Source organism: Tursiops truncatus, chromosome 1 (assembly GCF_011762595.2).
Source record: "Tursiops truncatus isolate mTurTru1 chromosome 1, mTurTru1.mat.Y, whole genome shotgun sequence".
Taxonomy (NCBI): Eukaryota; Metazoa; Chordata; class Mammalia; order Artiodactyla; family Delphinidae; genus Tursiops; species Tursiops truncatus.
The window spans coordinates 108797951-108816414 of NC_047034.1; the positions used below are offsets into that span (position 1 = coordinate 108797951).

Here is an 18464-nt window from a genome sequence, read left to right on the forward strand (position 1 = left end):
GGAGTTGAGCTTCACAGTTCTTAGTCTTGCCCATATCTGCTCAAATATCCCCATCCCTTGTCTTGGAGTTCTACTCTTTCTCCACCCAGTGCCCTCATTTAGCATAAGATGTCTGGTTAGTTGAAGATGTATTTGTATACACATTCTGCAAATCTTACAGTAGTTTGGGTCCTCAGCCACATCTGCCTTGGACTATAGGAGATGAAAGACTCCTTCAAGCTGCCGTGGGGATTTTCTGATTTTTCATTATGTTCTAAGTTGAGCGTGCAAGACCTTTATTTTGTCCCTTTCTCTGTATTCTCTCTAGATCACTCAAGAGACTGCCCTCTGATCACGCAGTCTTTATAGTCACTATGTTCACCATACTGAATACATGCCAAGGCCACATGATCTTCTGACACTTTGCCCTCCAGCAGCACTTAATCTAATGTCATGGCCAGTGCTAATCTGAATAATCATGATGCCACTGCATACCACGGATTAGTAGTGTCTGTTTATCCGCAACAAGGAAGTTATCTGAGCATTCCTTGATTATGAGCAAACCAATCTCAGAATCCCATTTGTGGGGTTAGTTTCCTGACTTCACTCTTATTACCAATTACATATCACAGTCTAGCTAAAAACTGTGGGGCAACTGAGGAAGGTTTAATAAAGGGACTACTTACAAAAATGTGAGCAGGGCTAAGGAAAACCAAGAAGAGATGCTGAAGCACCCGAGGGATAGCAACAATGGCGCATCATTACAACCCATAGGCCTGAAGAGACAAAGGAAAGGGGAACAAAATTATAGAGAAAGTAGTTATTGCCACAGGAGAGAGCCATTTAGCAGGAGTTGAGACCTTCAATAGAAGGATTCAGCCAATCCACTGCAACTCAGCAAAGGGAGAGCCAGGGGAATAAGTATTTCAGTCTCCTCCTGTCTTCCAGTCCCCTAACAGTACACCCTGTTAGCCAAACTCAACCAAGTAAGAGTGATAATAGGAACAATCTGCCCTGGCAGGGAGGCCTATTTTGTCACTGACATGGTTTAGAATTGCTAGTCTGTGATGGTGAAAACAAAAGCAATTTTAAAAATTATTTTAAAAATTCACTACCTTATACATATTAGTGTATATATGTCAGTCCCAATCTCCCAGTTCATCCTAATGAGAACCTGCTGTATAGCACAGGAAACTCTACTCAGTGCTCTGTGGTGACCTAAAGTGAAGGAAATCCAAAAAAAGAGGGGATAGGGCTTCCCTGGTGGCGCAGTGGTTGAGAGTCCGCCTGCCGATGCAGGGGACACAGGTTTGTGCCCCGGTCTGGGAAGATCCCACATGCCGCGGAGCGGCTGGGCCCGTGAGCCATGGCCGCTGAGCCTGCGTGTCCAGAGCCTGTGCTCTGCAACGGGAGAGGCCACAGCAGTGAGAGGCCCACGTACCGCAAAAAATAAAAAATTTAAAAAAAAGAGGGGATATATGTATACATATGGCTGATTCACTTTGCTGTACAGCAGAAACTGACACAACATTGTAAAGCAACTATACCCCAATTAAAAAAAAATACCACACACCCCCCAAAAAAATTCACTACCAACAATGCATTCCCTTACTGCCTTCACCAAGGGGGGGGCTCCCTCCCATCCACGTGCCCTTGCTATGTCACTCACCAGTAAGGGAACCTGCTGGGTCACAGATCACGCTGAAAAAGGGCAGATCTCAAAAGGCAAACAGAAAATATCCAGGCAACACTATTTAAGTTCTCTCTATACATGGTGTACATCAGCAATCTGTTCCCTGTGTCAAAAAACTACCCCTGGTAAACCAAATCAGCCTATTTTCCTATGGCCAGTGAGCTAAATGGTTTTTTACATTTTTAATGGTAGAAAAAAATAAAAAGAATATTGTATTGTGGCACATGAAAATTACATGAAATTCAGATTTCAGTATTCATAAATTTATTGGCACACAGCCACGGTCATTTGTTTACAGATAGCTGCTTTTGCACTACATGACAGAGTTGAGTAGTTGCAACAGAGACCAGTGGCCCACATGGGCTAAAATATCTACTATCCAGCCTTTTTACAGAACAAGTTGGCTGATCTCTGGTCTGTTTGTATTATCACATCGTTTTTATTACTATGGCTTTGTCTTATGTCCCCATATTTAGTAGGGCAAGGCCCCTTCTTTACACTTCTACCACATATATTTGAGGTTAGATTTGAGTTTCTTTAAAAACAGAACATAAACTTGAATTATCACTGGGTTTGCCTTAGATTTATTTGGGGAAAATTAATATCTTAACCTTTTAATTATCTGAGATAAAATATTCTTGTCATCTTATCAATATAAGATCTTATAATAGATTTTCTCCATAATAATAATGGTAAAAAGTTATATAATACTTAGTATGTGCCAGGTACCATGATAAATGTTTTACTGTATTAACTCATTTAATCTTTACAATATTATAGATACAATTATCATCCTTATTTTATACAAAAAAAAATTGTCACTTTCATAGTCACATAGCTACAAAGGCAGTCTAACTCCATATTCTTTGTTCTTATCAATATGCAATATGGCCCCTCAATAAAGGCCTTATGTATTCTCATTTTTTATTTTCTAGTTACTTATTACTTACTTAAATATTACTGATTTAGATTACATTCTATACAACTGGATTTTTTTATTTCTAATAATTTGCTATTGTGATCCTATTGGATTTTTAGGTAGGTAATATCTTCAAACAATGGCAGCTTTAACTCTTTTCTTAAACTCATTTTTTTTCTTTCCACATAGGTGGATAGGGACCCTCAATACTATCTTTAACAGTAGCAGTAATAGCAGACCTCCTTCTACTGCTTGAAATCTTAGAGAGAATGCATCTAAAATTCCTCTATTAAGAATATTTTGCCATGTTAATTCTGTATTTTCCTTGTCCTATACTATCTTTGGGGGTTTTTGTTTATTTTTTCTTATTTTCTGATTTCCATTGGATAGATTGAATTCTCTTCTGCAGGTTTAAAAGTTACCTATTCTCTTTCAGTTGATGTTCTTGTGGCAGCTGCCCCAAATTTAAGAACCAAATATGTCCTTGTTTAACTCTAGTGATTTGTTTAAATCAGTAACTGTATCTTCCCTCTAACAAGACAAGTACTTGTGTTTGTTCTCATGTCCTTTTGTTTCTATAAACCACTCTTTCCCTTCATCATTTTTTGATATTACCTTGAATCTTGACTTATAATTCTCATGCATTTACATTCTCTTTTTTTTAACTTATTCTGATTTTTAAAAAAATTTGTATTGGTGGGGCTTCCCTGGTGGCACCGTGGTTGAGAGTCCACCTGCCAATGCAGGGGACACGGGTTCATGACCCAGTCCGGGAGGATCCCACATGCCGTGGAGTGGCTGGGCCCATGAGCCATGGCCACTGAGCCTGCGTGCCCGGAGCCTGTGCTCCACAATGGGAGAGGCCACAACAGTGAGAGGCCCGCGTACTGCAAAAAAAAAAAAATTTTTTATTGGAGTATAATTGATTTACAATGTTGTGTTAGTTTCAGGTGTACAGGAAAGTGAATCATTTATACATATACATATATCCATTCTTTTTTAGATTCTTTTCCCATATAGGCTGTTACAAGTATTAAGTAGAGTTCCCTATGCTATACAATAGGTCCTTATTAGTTATTTGTTTTATATATAGTAATGTGTATATGTCAGTCCCCATCTCCCAATTTATCCCTCCCCCCTTTCCCACTGGTAACCATAAGTTTTTCTTCTACGTGTGTAACTCTGTTTCTGTTTTGTAGATAAGTTCATTTGTACCCTTTCTTTAGATTCCACATATAAGCGATATCATATGGTATTTGTCTTTCTCTGTCTGACTTACTTCACTCAGTATTACAATCTCTCGGTCCATCCATCTTGCTGCAAATGGCAGTATTTCGTTGTTTTTTATGGCTGAGTAATATTCCATTGTATACATGTGCCACATCTTCTTTATCCATTCATCTGTTGCTGCACATTTAGGTTGCTTCTATGTCCTGGCTATTGTAAATAGTGCTGCAGTGAACGTTAGGGTGCATGTATCTTTTTGAATTATGGTTTTCTCCAGATATATGCCCAGGAGTGGGATTGCTGGATCATATGGTAGTTCTATTTTTAGTTTTTTAAGGAACCTCCAAACTGTTCTCCATAGTGGCTATACCAATTTACATTCCCACCAACAGTGTAGGAAGGTTCCATTTTCTCCACACCCTCTCCAGCATTTGTTGTTTGTAGATTTTTTGATGATGGCCATTCTGACCTACTTTCTCTTTTTATTTCCTTTGTTTCTTTTTTTAACATAGTAGTAAACTTAATTAAGCTATTTAGTCACTATTACTTTCAGTATTCCTTATAGAACCTCCTGAATTTATTTTTATTATTATTTGAGTACTTCCTCCAAAAAGTATTTTCAATGTAGGTGTTTGTGAGATAAACCTTCCAAGGCCTCATATGCCAGCAGATATCTTTATTATCCCCTTACATTTATATGATACATTCAGCACTGTACTGGAGCTTCTACTAATGGTTCTAGTCAGTAAAAGAAAAAGAAATAAAAACCACCCAGATTGGAATGGAAGAAATAAAACTGTCTTTATTCACAGACAACACGATCATCTATGTAGAAAATCCTTCAGAATCTACCAAAAAAAAACCCACTAATAATTGAATTTAGCAAGATTGCAGGATACAATATCAATATACAAAAATGAATTGTAGGGGCTTCCCTGGTGGCAGTGGTTGAGAGTCCGCCTGCCGATGCAGGGGACACGGATTCATGTCCCGGTCTGGGAAGATCCCACATGCTGCGGAGCAGCTGGGCCCGTGAGCCATGGCTGTTGAGCCTGCGCGTCCGGAGCCTGTGCTCCACAGCGGGAGAGGCCACAACAGTGAGAGGCCCGCGTACCAAAAAAAAAAAAAAAAAAAAAAAAAAGTTGTATTTCTCTATACTCAACGAACAATCAGAAATTGACATTTAAAAAGCAGTACTTACTGTAGTATCAAAATGGGATAATCTGACCCCCCAAAAATGTGCAAACTTGATACTGAAAACTGTAAAACATTGCTGACAGAAATTAAAGAAGACCCAAATGTTAAATGGTGTATACACTATGTTCATGGATCAGAAGACTCAATACAAATAGCAACATAGAGAAGGGGCAGTGAATGGACATAGGGAGCAAATGAAGAAAAACACACACAAATATTAGATAAACAGTGGAAAGAAGGTCCAGAACCAAGTGGTGAGGAATTCTAATATTTAGAAGTCAGGTAAAGAAGGAAGAGGAGATGACAAAGGAGTCTGAGACGGAGTCGCCATAATAGATAGGAGAAAAAGAATGTAATGTCGTGGGAGCTTAAGAATATATCAAGGAGAAAGTCATCGACTGTGTCTAATCATCATGAGAGAGTTTGTTGGACATGTGTTTTATTCTGTTTTTGGTTTTGTTTTTTGGCTACTCAGCATCTTGACCCCATTTTTATGTTCAGAAATTTTTATGTTTCCTTTCTTTTTTGAGTCTTGATGGCAAGCCACCTTCTACTACTGAAGTCAAAAAGTCTAGACTCTTACCTTCCACTCCCTCTTTGAAACAAGAATGTAGGCCTGTGACCCAGGCCTAAGAAATCAGTTATATTCACCCACACCTTCCATTGCAGATTTAGTAAGACAGAAGCAGCGATAATGGAGATTCCGTTCTGGTGGCAGTTGCAGTAACTTTTAGTGGCACTCAGTGTCCAAGGATGACTGCGGTCAATGTCCAGCAGCTGGTCCGGTGGTCACTACAGTGTCTAAATTCTGGCTGCCTAGTCTTCTTTTAATTCTACCCATTTTCCAAACCTGGTTTTCTAGATTTATCTGTGATTATATGAGCTACTCAATATCTTTTCAGTAAATTTTTTGCTTAATTGGTTTCTGATGTTTGCAAATAAGGACCCCCCTACACACACACACACACCTAATACAGAAATCTAACAAGATAAAATTATCATCATTGTATTTTAGTATATGGAGGTCATTGGTAACTTTAGCAAGTGAGTATTTGATTTGATTAGTGGGGTCTGAAACAGGATTGGAGTGCTTGAGGAGTGAGAGGGTATGAGGAAATCAAGATATGCAGACAATCCAATGGAGAAAGTTGGCTCTGAAGGAGAAGGTAGGGCAATAACTGGAGAAGAAACTGAGGCTAAGGTAGAAAGTTATTTTTAAATGAGCGAGCCTTAACCATATTTAAATGCTAGAGGGACTTAGTAGAGATGGAGAGACTGAAGACTTAAAATGAAGGGAAAAAAGAATCTGAGTATGAATTGGTCAGATAACAAAACATGCATATTCTAACCCCACTTAGTAAGTTATTCTACTTCTAATTGGAGGTCATTAAAAAAAACAGATTCTGAGCCACATATCCCTTTATATATGACTAGTATAAAAAGCTCATTGAATTCTGTGGTGAAAAAATTGAAATGAATTACAATAATGTTGAATACTGCTGCAATATACCTCACAGGGCCATGAAGTTGAGTGGCATCTGGTATTTCCATTAGTAAGCAATTAGGTATCAGATCGTAACTCACTGTCTCCTACTTTTTAGCATTTTCAAAGAATGTTAGAAAAGATTTACATGCATACTTAGAAATCAGGATGTCATAAGTATTGAAGTATTTTGTAACCATTGAAATAAAAACAAAATAACTTTCCCTTGAAGAATCCCCTTTCAACCCCAAGGTTTACACATGATATTGGTATTTATGAATACAGAAATACTTTCCACAAATGTTTCTGCTCCCTGTAGAACATCTGATATGAAATTAATTATAATGCTTTATAAGGGACAAGTCTGTTCAGTGAAATTAGGTACAGTGGCTAAACTGGTCATTGGGAAAAGTGATTTCTAAGATAATTATTTCTGAAACCTACTATGGTAATAGAAAAATTGCTTAAGAGAAAGTAATACTAGCAAATTCCCTGGAATATTTTCAACAAGGATAAGGACATCTTTCCATTGGTCTTTTTTTTTGTTGTTGTTTTTTCTTTTTTCCAAATCATGGCACCATGGTGCTTTTTGGCTTACCTTTAAAGACTGCTGGATTTTTCCACTGAGAAAAATATTTATTCTGGGATTTCTAGCATTATGCAACTGCCTGATTTTCCTAAACAATGTTCTTTCTTTTTTTTGATGTGGCCAAAGGAGTTAAAGTATTCCTGGCACATTCACACTGCAGTTTCAGTGTTTTTTTAAAGTCATGTGACTATAACTGAAGGATAGTATTGGGGAGGCTCACAGTTGACTGTGTGAATTTCCTTCTGTATAAATGAGTGTTTTGAGACCAGGCAACTTAGCACATCTGTAGTAAATGAGTCTACCATGCTGTTTTCATTTATGAAAAAGGAAAACAACTTTTCCCTGCAAAGATCATAAATCTATTTGTCATCAAAATGAAGCCTTACCCATTTTTTTTATTTTTCACTGCTGCAACTATAAAATTGGTTATTGGAAAAAAGGGAAAGAAACAAAACTAACAGCTTGACTTAGGACAAATCAAGGCCTTTCAATCCTTTTTTTTTTTTTTTTTTTTTTTTTTTTTTTTTGCGGTAGGCGGGCCTCTCACTGTTGTGGCCTCTCCCGTTGCGGAGCACAGGCTCCAGACGCGCAGGCTCAGCGGCCATGGCTCACGGGCCCAGCCGCTCCGCGGCATGTGGGATCCTCCCGGACTGGGGCACGAACCCGCGTCCCCTGCATCGGCAGGCGGACTCTCAACCACTGCGCCACCAGGGAAGCCCAAGGCCTTTCAGTCTTGACTGTGCACTTTCTCAGGTGAACACAGGCTTAAGTGTTGTGTAAAATGAGATGCTTGTCCTAAAAGAACGTTGAAATTCTTGCATTTTCCACTTGTGAATTGTGTCCAGTCTAAGAAGGAAAAACACACTTCATCAGCCCACTCATGATCCAAGCATAGAGTAGCAGGACCACTGTAGAAGCCTCTGTTAGGAACACCAGCAGCCCTGGCACCCCTCTGGGTTGTGTGTTCTCTAGTTTATGAGCTGGTCACCCTAAAGAAACTTCTGTTTCCAGGAAGGTGTATTTCTTAGTATTTTGGAGGAAGAAACATACCGGCATCAGCCAGATCCACATCATCAAATCCTGTCACCTCTTGATTATTAAGGGGTTGATTATCCAGTTAGGGTTTATCCTGATTGCTTTCTCTCTCTTCTCCACCCTCTGCTTGTTTTGGCCCGCTTACTGCTCATTAGGAACTGTTCCAGAGCAGACAGAACTCAGCCTGTCTGGCTGCTTATTAGCAACAAAATGAAAGGTTCGCTAAAGGAAGTAACCTTCCTAGTTGCCGCTTCAGTGACTCCGAATCCAGTAAAGTTCATACTCTTTGTGGAATATTGTTCCTTTAGGATCTGGCCTGTTTACATTTCCAGTCTTACATTCTACCTTGCTATTCACATGTGCTGTGTATTTTAGTCTAACAGTTATTAAACAATTATTAAATAATACGTGCCAGGACGGGGAGATCAGCTCCGTGCTTTGTGACCACCTAGAGGGGTGGGATAGGGAGGGTGGGAGGGAGACACAAGAGGGAGGGGATATGGGGATATATGTATGCATACAGCTGATTCACTTTGTTATAAAGCAGAAACTAACACAACATTGTATAGCAATTATACTCCAATAAAGATGTTAAAACGTGCAAAAAAAATTTTTTTTAATAATATGTGCCATGCACTACTCCAGGTGCTGAATATATATGATGTTGTTTAATTCTCACCATGACATAGGTATAGCTATTATCTTCAGTTTACAGAAAAGGAACCTGAGACTCACAGTAACTCGCCCAAGGTCACACAGACAACAAATAATAGAGCCAGAATTCAGAATCACACAATCTAGATTCAGAGCCTGTGTTTTAACCACTGTGCTATACTTTTTTCAAGTATGCTTAATTTCTTAGACATTGCCCCAAATTCTGTGTATTTCCCTCACTTTCATGGCTTTGTACGTGTAATTTATTCCCTCTGCTTGGAAGACTCTTCCGTCTTTCCCTAGGAGGAACAACTTCTTGATCTTTCAGGACTCAATTGAACTGTTCTCTCTTCCTTGGACTCTCCAGTCAAAGTTAAGCATGCCTGCTTGAACTTCTGTACACTCTGTACATTGATTCCATCAGAGCATGGCTCATATGGGTTCTAATTACTGATCTTCATGTCGTTCTCCCCCAGGCATTTGTAAACTTCTATAGAACGTGGATTCTGTTTTATTTGTCTTTGTATCCCTAGCACTTAGCATAGTGTCAGTCCCATTTAGAAGAAGCTCAATAAATATCTGAAGAATAAATGTCCTTTGCATAATAACTATGACTTTGGGAACCTGAGTTTAAAATTAAGATGTGTTCGCTACTTATCTTAAGAATCATCTATAAAATTAGTACAATAATATCTAATTCATGTGGTTTTTATGAGAACCAAATGAGATCTTGTATGTGAAGTGCTTAGTACGGTGCATGCACTTATTGAGTTACTATCTTTTCATAATAATTTTCATGGCTAGTCTAACATTCAGTGAACAAATATTTGTTTAGTACGTAACAGTGTTATTGAATGAAACTTGGATCCACTAGCCTGCACACAGTAAAGCCAATCTACTGACACCACGTTGTGGTGAAGGAAAGTGCAACATTTATTGTAAGGCACCATACAAGGAGTCCTGGTCAGCTAGTGCTCAAAAAGCCCAAACTCCCGGATGGGTTTCAGGAAAGCATTTTTAAAGGCGAGGTGAGGGAGGGGTGTCACAGGATACGTGATTAGCTCATAAAAAATTCTCTGGTTGATGGTGAGGTTACAGGGTGGTGTGTCAGAGGGGTTAACATTATCAATGCTTAGGCACCCGTGGGACTGGGGGCTATGTGCTCATGGTCATCAAGTAGTTAATTTCTTCCATTTAGTGGGGGTTTTAGTATCTGTAAAGCAACTCAGGAAATGTGCATCAGATACTATAATCTAGATGCTTCAGAGGGGAGCTAAAGCAGAGGCTATGGGGGATGGGTCTGTCCCGGGAAGGCCCCATAGAGTCCTGCTCAGTTACAATATGAGCCCGGAGTTAGGGAAGACAGCAGTGAACAAGATGGGTGAAGAAAAGCCCTCATGGAATATACGTGCAACAGCAGGAAATTGCTGACATTTGACCATTTTTGATGTTAAAAAAAGTCACAGTTTAATATGAATCAACCTAATAATTGGGTAGTAGTCTATAAACAAATCAAGTAATTCTAAATTGTGGAAGTGCTATGAAAGAAAGCATAATGGGAAATAGATTTTGAGATAAAGTGTAATGCGAAATAGCTTATAGATGGAATAGACTATAGCAGCCTCACTGAGAAGGCTTACACTTGAGCTAAGGACTGAAGGTAAGACTGACCCAAGTACTTAAGAATGAGGGAAGAACTTGCCATGTGAAAAACCCAAAATGAAAAGACCTGTAGGCAGGAAAAAGTTTGGCATGATAATAGGATTAGCCGAGGATCAAGCAAGATAGTATGGGTACGGATTTGTTATTTTTGAAAAAAGGATGGACATTCATTTCTTCATGGTGGTATGAATGCCCAGTCATGCTTAGAGTCAAAGAATAGATGAAATATCGTCCTTCACTCCCTGTTAGTCCCGTGATTATAGGCTGAGGCCTGGGTAAAGGAGATTTCATAGGCTACACTTATTTTGTCCAATATTATAGTGGCATTTGAAACTGTCCATTTTGCAAGAATGATAAACGACCAATTGTTCTATGAAAATGAGTAATTTCTATGAGGTATTACAATGTTGAAATGCCTGTATCCATTGAAACTGAACAAGAGTTAGTTGTGTATGCTCTTGGGAATGGACTTGAGTCAAGCAGACCTACCTTCATACCTTAAGACTTGCCTCAATTCAATCCCACTCCAAGTTCCATAGGCATTAACATGTTTAGTGATTCAAAGCTAAAGTTACCTCCTAAGTTTGGTATACAGCTCATTCATAAATCTTATTTCTAACATTTTGGCCACATTATTTATGATTGCCCCTACAGGAAAATGTTATGAATGCTACAGTATTTATTATAATGTAGCCTTGCATATAATCACCTAATAATTACTACCCCACATATTTTTAAATAGCCAATTCTTTCCTAGGAGGGATATATTTAGTAAGCCAAATAAAATGAGAAATTCCTACTTAAACAGAAGTGTTTTTAGTTGCTTGGAGTAAAGGAAGCAAAGTATTACTTTTATAATCCACTGGTTTGCTGGCTTTAAAAATACTGTACTTACGTTGCCTAATATTATGCAAAAAAAATTAGGTCGTCGCATTTATTTTTTATACTACAGAAAGTAAATTAGTTTTAATTACTATTTTCTCATACAGCAAGTAACTATATAAACATAAGCTATGAGCACAGAGGAAGGTGCTTGGCTGTAGGGAAAGGAAAAAACTGTTTTCCTAGTAATTTTATTTTAGATTAAAACATCAACTAATTTAAGTTCAGTGTAGTTTTAAATTTATCTACTATTGAAAAAATCAGTGAAATTCACATTAAAAAATTTCATTTTACTTAAAACTTTAAAGATAGTATTCCTTTGCTAATCCTCTTTAAAATGTGGATTTCTATTGTTGCCTTTATTTAGAACATTCTATTTCTTAATATATTTTAATTCTAATGAGAATAAGACAGCTACACCAAGGGGCCTGGGGAATAACAAACAGCATAACGTTCTCTTTGGTATGTTTCACTATTAAATGCAAACCAGTCATCATTGTTTCCAAATTTGTCTCTGTGTCTGTCCTCTAATATGTGTAGTTAGCCCCATTTTCCTTACCAGATCTTTCCATTTAGTTCCAGGATGAAGGCAGACTTAAAACTATTCCTTCCTTTCTGCACAGGGAAGTCAAAGTGGAAAGCAACTTCCTTTTCTTTCCTTAACTGACATCAGATTAAATAAAACAACACAACCATATTGCCATTACAGTTTCTTATACATAGAAGACACGCAATAAAAAGTAAGCAATAAAAAGTAACTCTTGTCGTTGTGGTTGACATTATTGTCATTACTGATCCAAGTACTTGTTTCCTTAGAAACCCAAGGCTTAAGCAGCCATCAGCTTCAGTCCTGTAAAAACTGACACTTTCTTACAGAGTCAAAACCAGTTTCAGCAGGGAGACTGCCTTCTATCTGAGGATAATGAAAGTTTTTGGCCATGAGACATCATGTACTCTTATGATTTTACTAACTTTTTTAAGACTCAGGTAAACTATTGATTGGTCTCAGCATCTCTGAACAAATTAATGGTAATTCTGATTTTATTTACTTTTTAAAATTTGCTCGCAGTGACTTACGCTTTGCTGATTGGTTTTAGACAAATCATTTAGAAAACACTGGAAAGAATTCCTAGGGATTAGCATCTGTTTCTCTTGAAAGCAGAATTACTCATCCATCTGTATATTCATAATAAGAAATGTTTGTTCTCTACTTGTATGAAACATTGCTTGGAACTTTGTACAGAACACTCTGCTACTTTCCTCAAATTTCTCTCTAAGAAACCAATGTGAACAGTAAATGATTTGGAACATATTTATCGTGCTGTGTTACAATGTCTGATAGCGCTGCAAGTAAAATGAAGTTTCTCGTGTACAGTTAACCCTAAGGACTAGTCATATGGTCTTTATTATTCTCACTAAAAATACTTATTGACCTCAGGAATGTTCAGCAGTCTTTGCATGTCCATTGTTCATGCATCACCCAAAAGATACATTTTTTTTTCTGTTGGAGAATAAAGATTTTTAAAAATACCTAAACTTACAAGTAAAGTGAGGTAAAGTGGTACTATTTTAGAACTCCGGAATGCTGAGGTGTCCTAAAGTCATCTAGGGTGATCTTTCACGTGATACATCTCCTCTCCAATTGGGATCACTAGTTGTCTAATACAGCCAGACACAGGATACGCTCAGTCTTGAAAGACAACCCATTACTTTTTTAAATTCTACACTCATTCGTACTTTATAAACTTTCACCTAGTTTAATTCTGGAGCGACTTTGTTGGTCTATTTGTTTTCTTCTTGGCTTACATGTCCTTCCTTCCGTCTTTTATTTATGACCTTGTAAAATCTGCTTTCTCTTTAGGCCACTGGTTTCTTCAGGTTTTTCAACCTCTTTTTGTTTTTATTGGGAAGGGCACTATTCATCTGAATTTTGTTTTTAAAACCTGCCTTTCCTATAGTCATATTCCCATTAGAATCCTGGCCATTGGTATAACACTTATATCTTTCCTGAACATTTTTTTAAGTTTTTATTGAATTTGTTACAATACTGCTTCTGTTTTATGTTTTGGTTTATTGGCCCTGAGGCATGTGGGATCTTAGCTCCCCGACCAGGGATCGAACCCACACCCCCTGCATTGGAAGGTGAAGTCTTAACCACTGGACCGCCAGGGAAGTCCCTTCCCTGAACATCTTTGAAATTCTGTATCCCACAGTCTCAAATGACTATGACTGGATTTGCTTTCATTTATATTGATGAGCTCTACAATGGCACCATCTCATGTCTCCAGGGTTCTCATAGTTCATATGGAAAGTACACTACCAGATAATCTATCCCAGAGATATGGAACCAAAAGGCTCCCAGACCAAATTAAATCAAATCAATGTAAAACACATAGCAAGAAGCAAAGGGAAAGAACTAGCGTAGGTTAATGACTTAGGATAAGGTGCAAGCAACGTGGAAGAACCACACCACCTGAATCCTAAGTCCACAATGCGGATCTCTCTCTCTCTCCCTTGCCTCTCCCTCCCTCTGTCATGCCCCCCTCCCTTCCTCCCTCCCTATATAGATTTTGCCCTCATAATGGTTCCTTACAAATATTGAGAGCCACTAATATAGATAAATGGTGAGAGATAAAATGGTTGATGTAGATTGGGACAAAAAAAGATTTGAAGGTCAAGCTAAGGAATGTGAGCCTGTGTCCTAAGCACTGAGTATAGTACATGGCACCTAGTGATAGTGATAGAAAAAATGATTTTATTCATTATTTTAGTGAGTTTTGTGATCATGAAGAAAATCTGCTTAGAAAAGGTAATTTTTTAATATATTGAACTATTTTTTTACCACTAGTAAGAGAATAAAAAGATATGTGATAATTTGGAGGAAACATTTTTTAAAAAGAGGAAAAGTGCTTTAGCATTAAATTCAAAATTGGCTTTACCTTTTGAATCCTATTCTCCCAAGCAGGCCTTCCACAGAAATGAGTCTAGCGTATCTGGAGTCAGTTCTCTCTGCTACCACATTTATAACTCTAAGGGAAACAGCTTTACCTTATGATCCAGTTAACCCTACCTTCTCAGTAATATCTTTTCTAATTAGCACCAAAGGTAACTTCCCCTCTTCAGAACCTTTCTAGTATTTATATCTCTTTTCTCATCTGGTCTTTATTTTTTTTTACATTTCTGCCTTTATTATAACTATTTATGTTACAGTCTATTTAACTTAATTTTAAGCTTCTTAAAAATAAAAACCATCTCTTATTTATATTTGTATTCTCCACAGGGCTTCTCATGATACCTTCTTTACACATAGATGATATTCAACAAATATTGTTGAATGCATGGAACAACTATTACACGACCCAATTTATTATCCCAGGAATCAACTCAGAAAGTAGCAATCACCTCCTAGAACAGGGGTCAGCAAAACTTTTCTGTAAATATTAATAACTGTTTTTGAGTTTGCAAGGCAAGAGGCAAAATCAAGGGTATTACTTAAGAACTTATGTAACAAGAAAGAAAATAAGTTTTCACAAAATTTTTATTTATGAAATTTAAAATATATTAATGTAGTATAATTTTTTGTGATACAAGTCTACTAATGAGAAAAACAGAATTCTTTTGCAAGGGGGATAACATTTAGCTTATTACAGTTTCCTATCATCAAAATTTCATTTGTTAATGTGACTTAGAATGAGATTTTGCATGTTTTACATATTTCATCTTTGAAAATTCTTTTCACACAGATATGTACTGCCAAATACTGCAGTTCATGAGCATATGATTTTAATTGAGCATATTCATTGCTTGGAAGGAATTTATAAAATTCTGTTAGATTCTTCTCTTGGTAGTTGCCTTTTAGAATGTCATTATATTGTACATTAGTCATTTCCAATTGAAGTTATAGGTTGAACTTCTCAAGTGAACAGTTAAATGGATTTTGAATATAGAAATTTCTTGCATCTAGGTCTGAAAAATGCTTTAGAAATGCTTTTGAAAGTGAAAATGCTTTTCACTTTCAAAGGCTGAAAGTGTTTGAGCTCAGAAAATCTACCCACCGCAAATTTGTGTGGAAATGGAGATCTCACTTCTTGTTTTAATTTTTGACAGCACAGGAAGTGTATAAAGCTGTTTGACATTACTTGTGATTAAAACATTAGTTGTCATCAAAATGACTTTATCACAGTATGTTTCACATGTGAGCATTGTTTTGCCCTGCAATTTTTGGTTAAATTCATAGATAAGCATTAAATGAGTCTGTAGCAAAATCTAATTTCTAAAGCCATTTATCATTCCATAATAGAGGTTGAGGGCAGTTCTTCTCATTCAAAAAAACTTCAATCATAGTCTCAAAAATCTCAATAAAACTTTATCCCTGCTAAGCCATCAAACTGCTACATGTTAGAGAAAGTCAGGATATTCAGTTTCTATTTTGACAAAAAAAATTCACAGAACCACGGAAGGTTAAATTTACAAGAGTCAATGATAACATATACTAGATTCAAGTATTTTCCTCAGAGTACCTGATAGTGAATAATACAATAAATAAACATAGCTCTAAATATCTTAACATTTTCACAAGTTTTGTTAATTCGTCTAGTTAGTCTTTCTCTTATCCATTGCTAATCCATTGCCATCAGTTTTATCACATTTTAGCAGATACCACTTCAGGTTGAACTGATTTAATGTTTTAACTTACTTGAAATTATTCTTACCTATAGTCACTCCACAAACTATTCATACAGGTTAATGCTTCAGGCACTTCAAACTCAGCAATGACTCCTCAAAAACAGCTGAGTAGTATTACTAACATCTGTCGATTAATCAAGAGGCAAGGAAAACCACTTGAAAGCATTTGCCTTATTTTTCAATTGACTATTGATGGCTGCTCCAGTGTCCTTGACATTTTAAGCAACTGTTCTTGCCAAAATGCTGAGAAACGAGTTTATTTTTGCTGCACGATTTAATTAAATCTATCAATAAGCAACTTTGTTGGACTAACAAATGAGCCACTCAGAAACTTTAGTTGCAACTTCATTTTCAAATTTTTGTGAAGAATTTTTATTGTGATAAGATACTCCGTTTTAGGTTTCCTAATTTTTCTAACTGTTACACTTCTGTGAGGTGGGAATATTGTGTCAAGTGCTTGGTATGATAATGTTGATGTATATTGTACTTTTTTAAGCAAAACTATAGTGTCATTGCATAATAAATAAAGCTTTCACATCTAATTTGATCACAAAATAATCCACATTCCACTGTGCCTTAAAAATACAACATTCAAAGCCCACTGTTTTCTTCTTTTCTTGTTTTGATACAACAGATATGCACTGATAATAAAATCTCACAATGAGTCAATATATGTTCCTCTCAAAACACTGTCAAGCTATAATTGCATCACTGTAATCTGCAATACAACAAGCAGTAGTGGGAAGCAATGAGTGCCTTTTAGTCTCTGCCACAACGACATTATAGCACAAAGCAGTCACAGACAATATATAAATGAATGAGCATGACTGTTTTCCAATAAAACTTTATTTACAGATTCTGAAACTCTAATTTCGTGTAATTTCCACATCTTGAAATATTATTCTTCTTTTGATTTTTTCAACATGTGAAAATGTAATAACTATTCTTCGCTCACAAGCTCTACAAAAAGAGGGGATGGATTGGGTTTGACTTGCAAACCATAGTTTACCAACTTTGTTTTAGGATTTGGCTTTGAGGAAATACTGTTTGCTTACTTAACTTTATTCCCAGTTAAGCTATTTGAAGCAAATTTTCTGGAGTCATGTGTGATTGAAAACTAGAATATTCTTTTTTACTGAGATATAATCAATATAACATCATGTAAGTTTCAAGTGTACAATGTAGTGATTTGGTATTTGTATATATTGAGAAATAATGACCACAATAAGAAGAATATTCTTCTTAAGGGTATGTTCATTAGAGTTGTCATGCACACAGGAGTATAACACAAAAAGTTAGAATGTGACAAACATACTTCACATCTAGGCTACTTGGAAGATACTGACTTTGGTGGATAGTACAAAGGTGGACTTTGTGCTGCCTCAGTATTTTTATTTTAAAAATGCAAGACCATTACATTAACTATAATTAGAGATTTTAGGTGAGCCAAAACATCATTTAAACATTTCACTTATTTGGGAAAGAAGCCCAGGATAACTCCCAAACCTGGGCAGTGTATCAACAGTAGGCTTTCAGAACACCAACCCCTCCTTCATTTATTGAGGGTCTGGATGGATTTTCTGGGAGCTGCACCAGTCTTCATTTCTTATCTGTGTTATTTAGGGCGTCAGAGGCAGCCCAGGAAGAATGGGACTGGCTGGGTCTCCAGGTCCTCAAGGAGCAAAGGGTTCATCGGGCCTTCCAGGAAGCCCAGGAGTTCTAGGCCCGAAGGTACTTTCATGTTTGTTCTGATGGATGAGCAGTATTGACCATCCTTCCTGGCCCTGAGTTTACTGGCTAGATCACAGGATGGTAAGACTGATAGCTTTTAATAAAATTTGGCTAACATGAAAACACATTAGGAAAAAACGAAAGTGTGTGGCCTTGACACAGCCATCTCCCGTGATAGCCACAGTGCATGCCATTTGCCAAAACTACTCATAAACCCAGGACTGGTGATGCTTTAAAAAATGTTCTTTGACTCATTTTGGTTCTTCTTTCCTTTCTGTCATCCACCTTCTCTGCCAAAACAGAAAAATCTTATTTACTTCCAGTTGCATACTTTCTCAGTTATACTTCCTGTTCCCCTACTTCTGAACCTAACCAACCAATTAATAAATCTGATAGGAGTACAGATTATTTCTTAAAGTCAAAGTGATAGTAATTGTCTTGCCTTAACATTCATTGCCAGGAGTATTGCCACATGGCAATAGGCTTTCCATACAAAACCTCTCTTAGAAATATCTCAGTGCAGATTTGACCCAGACAACCAAGAGACTAGTCCCGTAGCTAATGCTATTTCATAAAAGACTAGGATTAAGACATTGGCACCCTCATCATTATTACCTCTTAATTTGATTTTCAGAGTTCCACTTATAAAGAATTTCTAGGTATTCTGACCCATATGGGTAAACTGAAAATGATGACCCAGCAGCTTACTGTTTAAAGTTTGAGTTCT

The 18464-nt window shown here is 37.1% G+C and overlaps 1 protein-coding gene across 2 annotated transcripts in view; it reads left to right on the top strand.

The window, feature by feature from the left end:
* The window catches only part of COL24A1 (collagen type XXIV alpha 1 chain), a 392639-nt gene that overhangs the window by 334708 nt on the left and 39467 nt on the right, over window positions 1–18464 (top strand). For both annotated transcript variants that reach the window (XM_073787806.1, XM_073787804.1), the window contains one exon: window positions 17630–17737. In XM_073787806.1, coding sequence (XP_073643907.1) covers window positions 17630–17737 — 108 coding nt within the window. The remainder of the gene's footprint in view (window positions 1–17629; window positions 17738–18464) is intronic.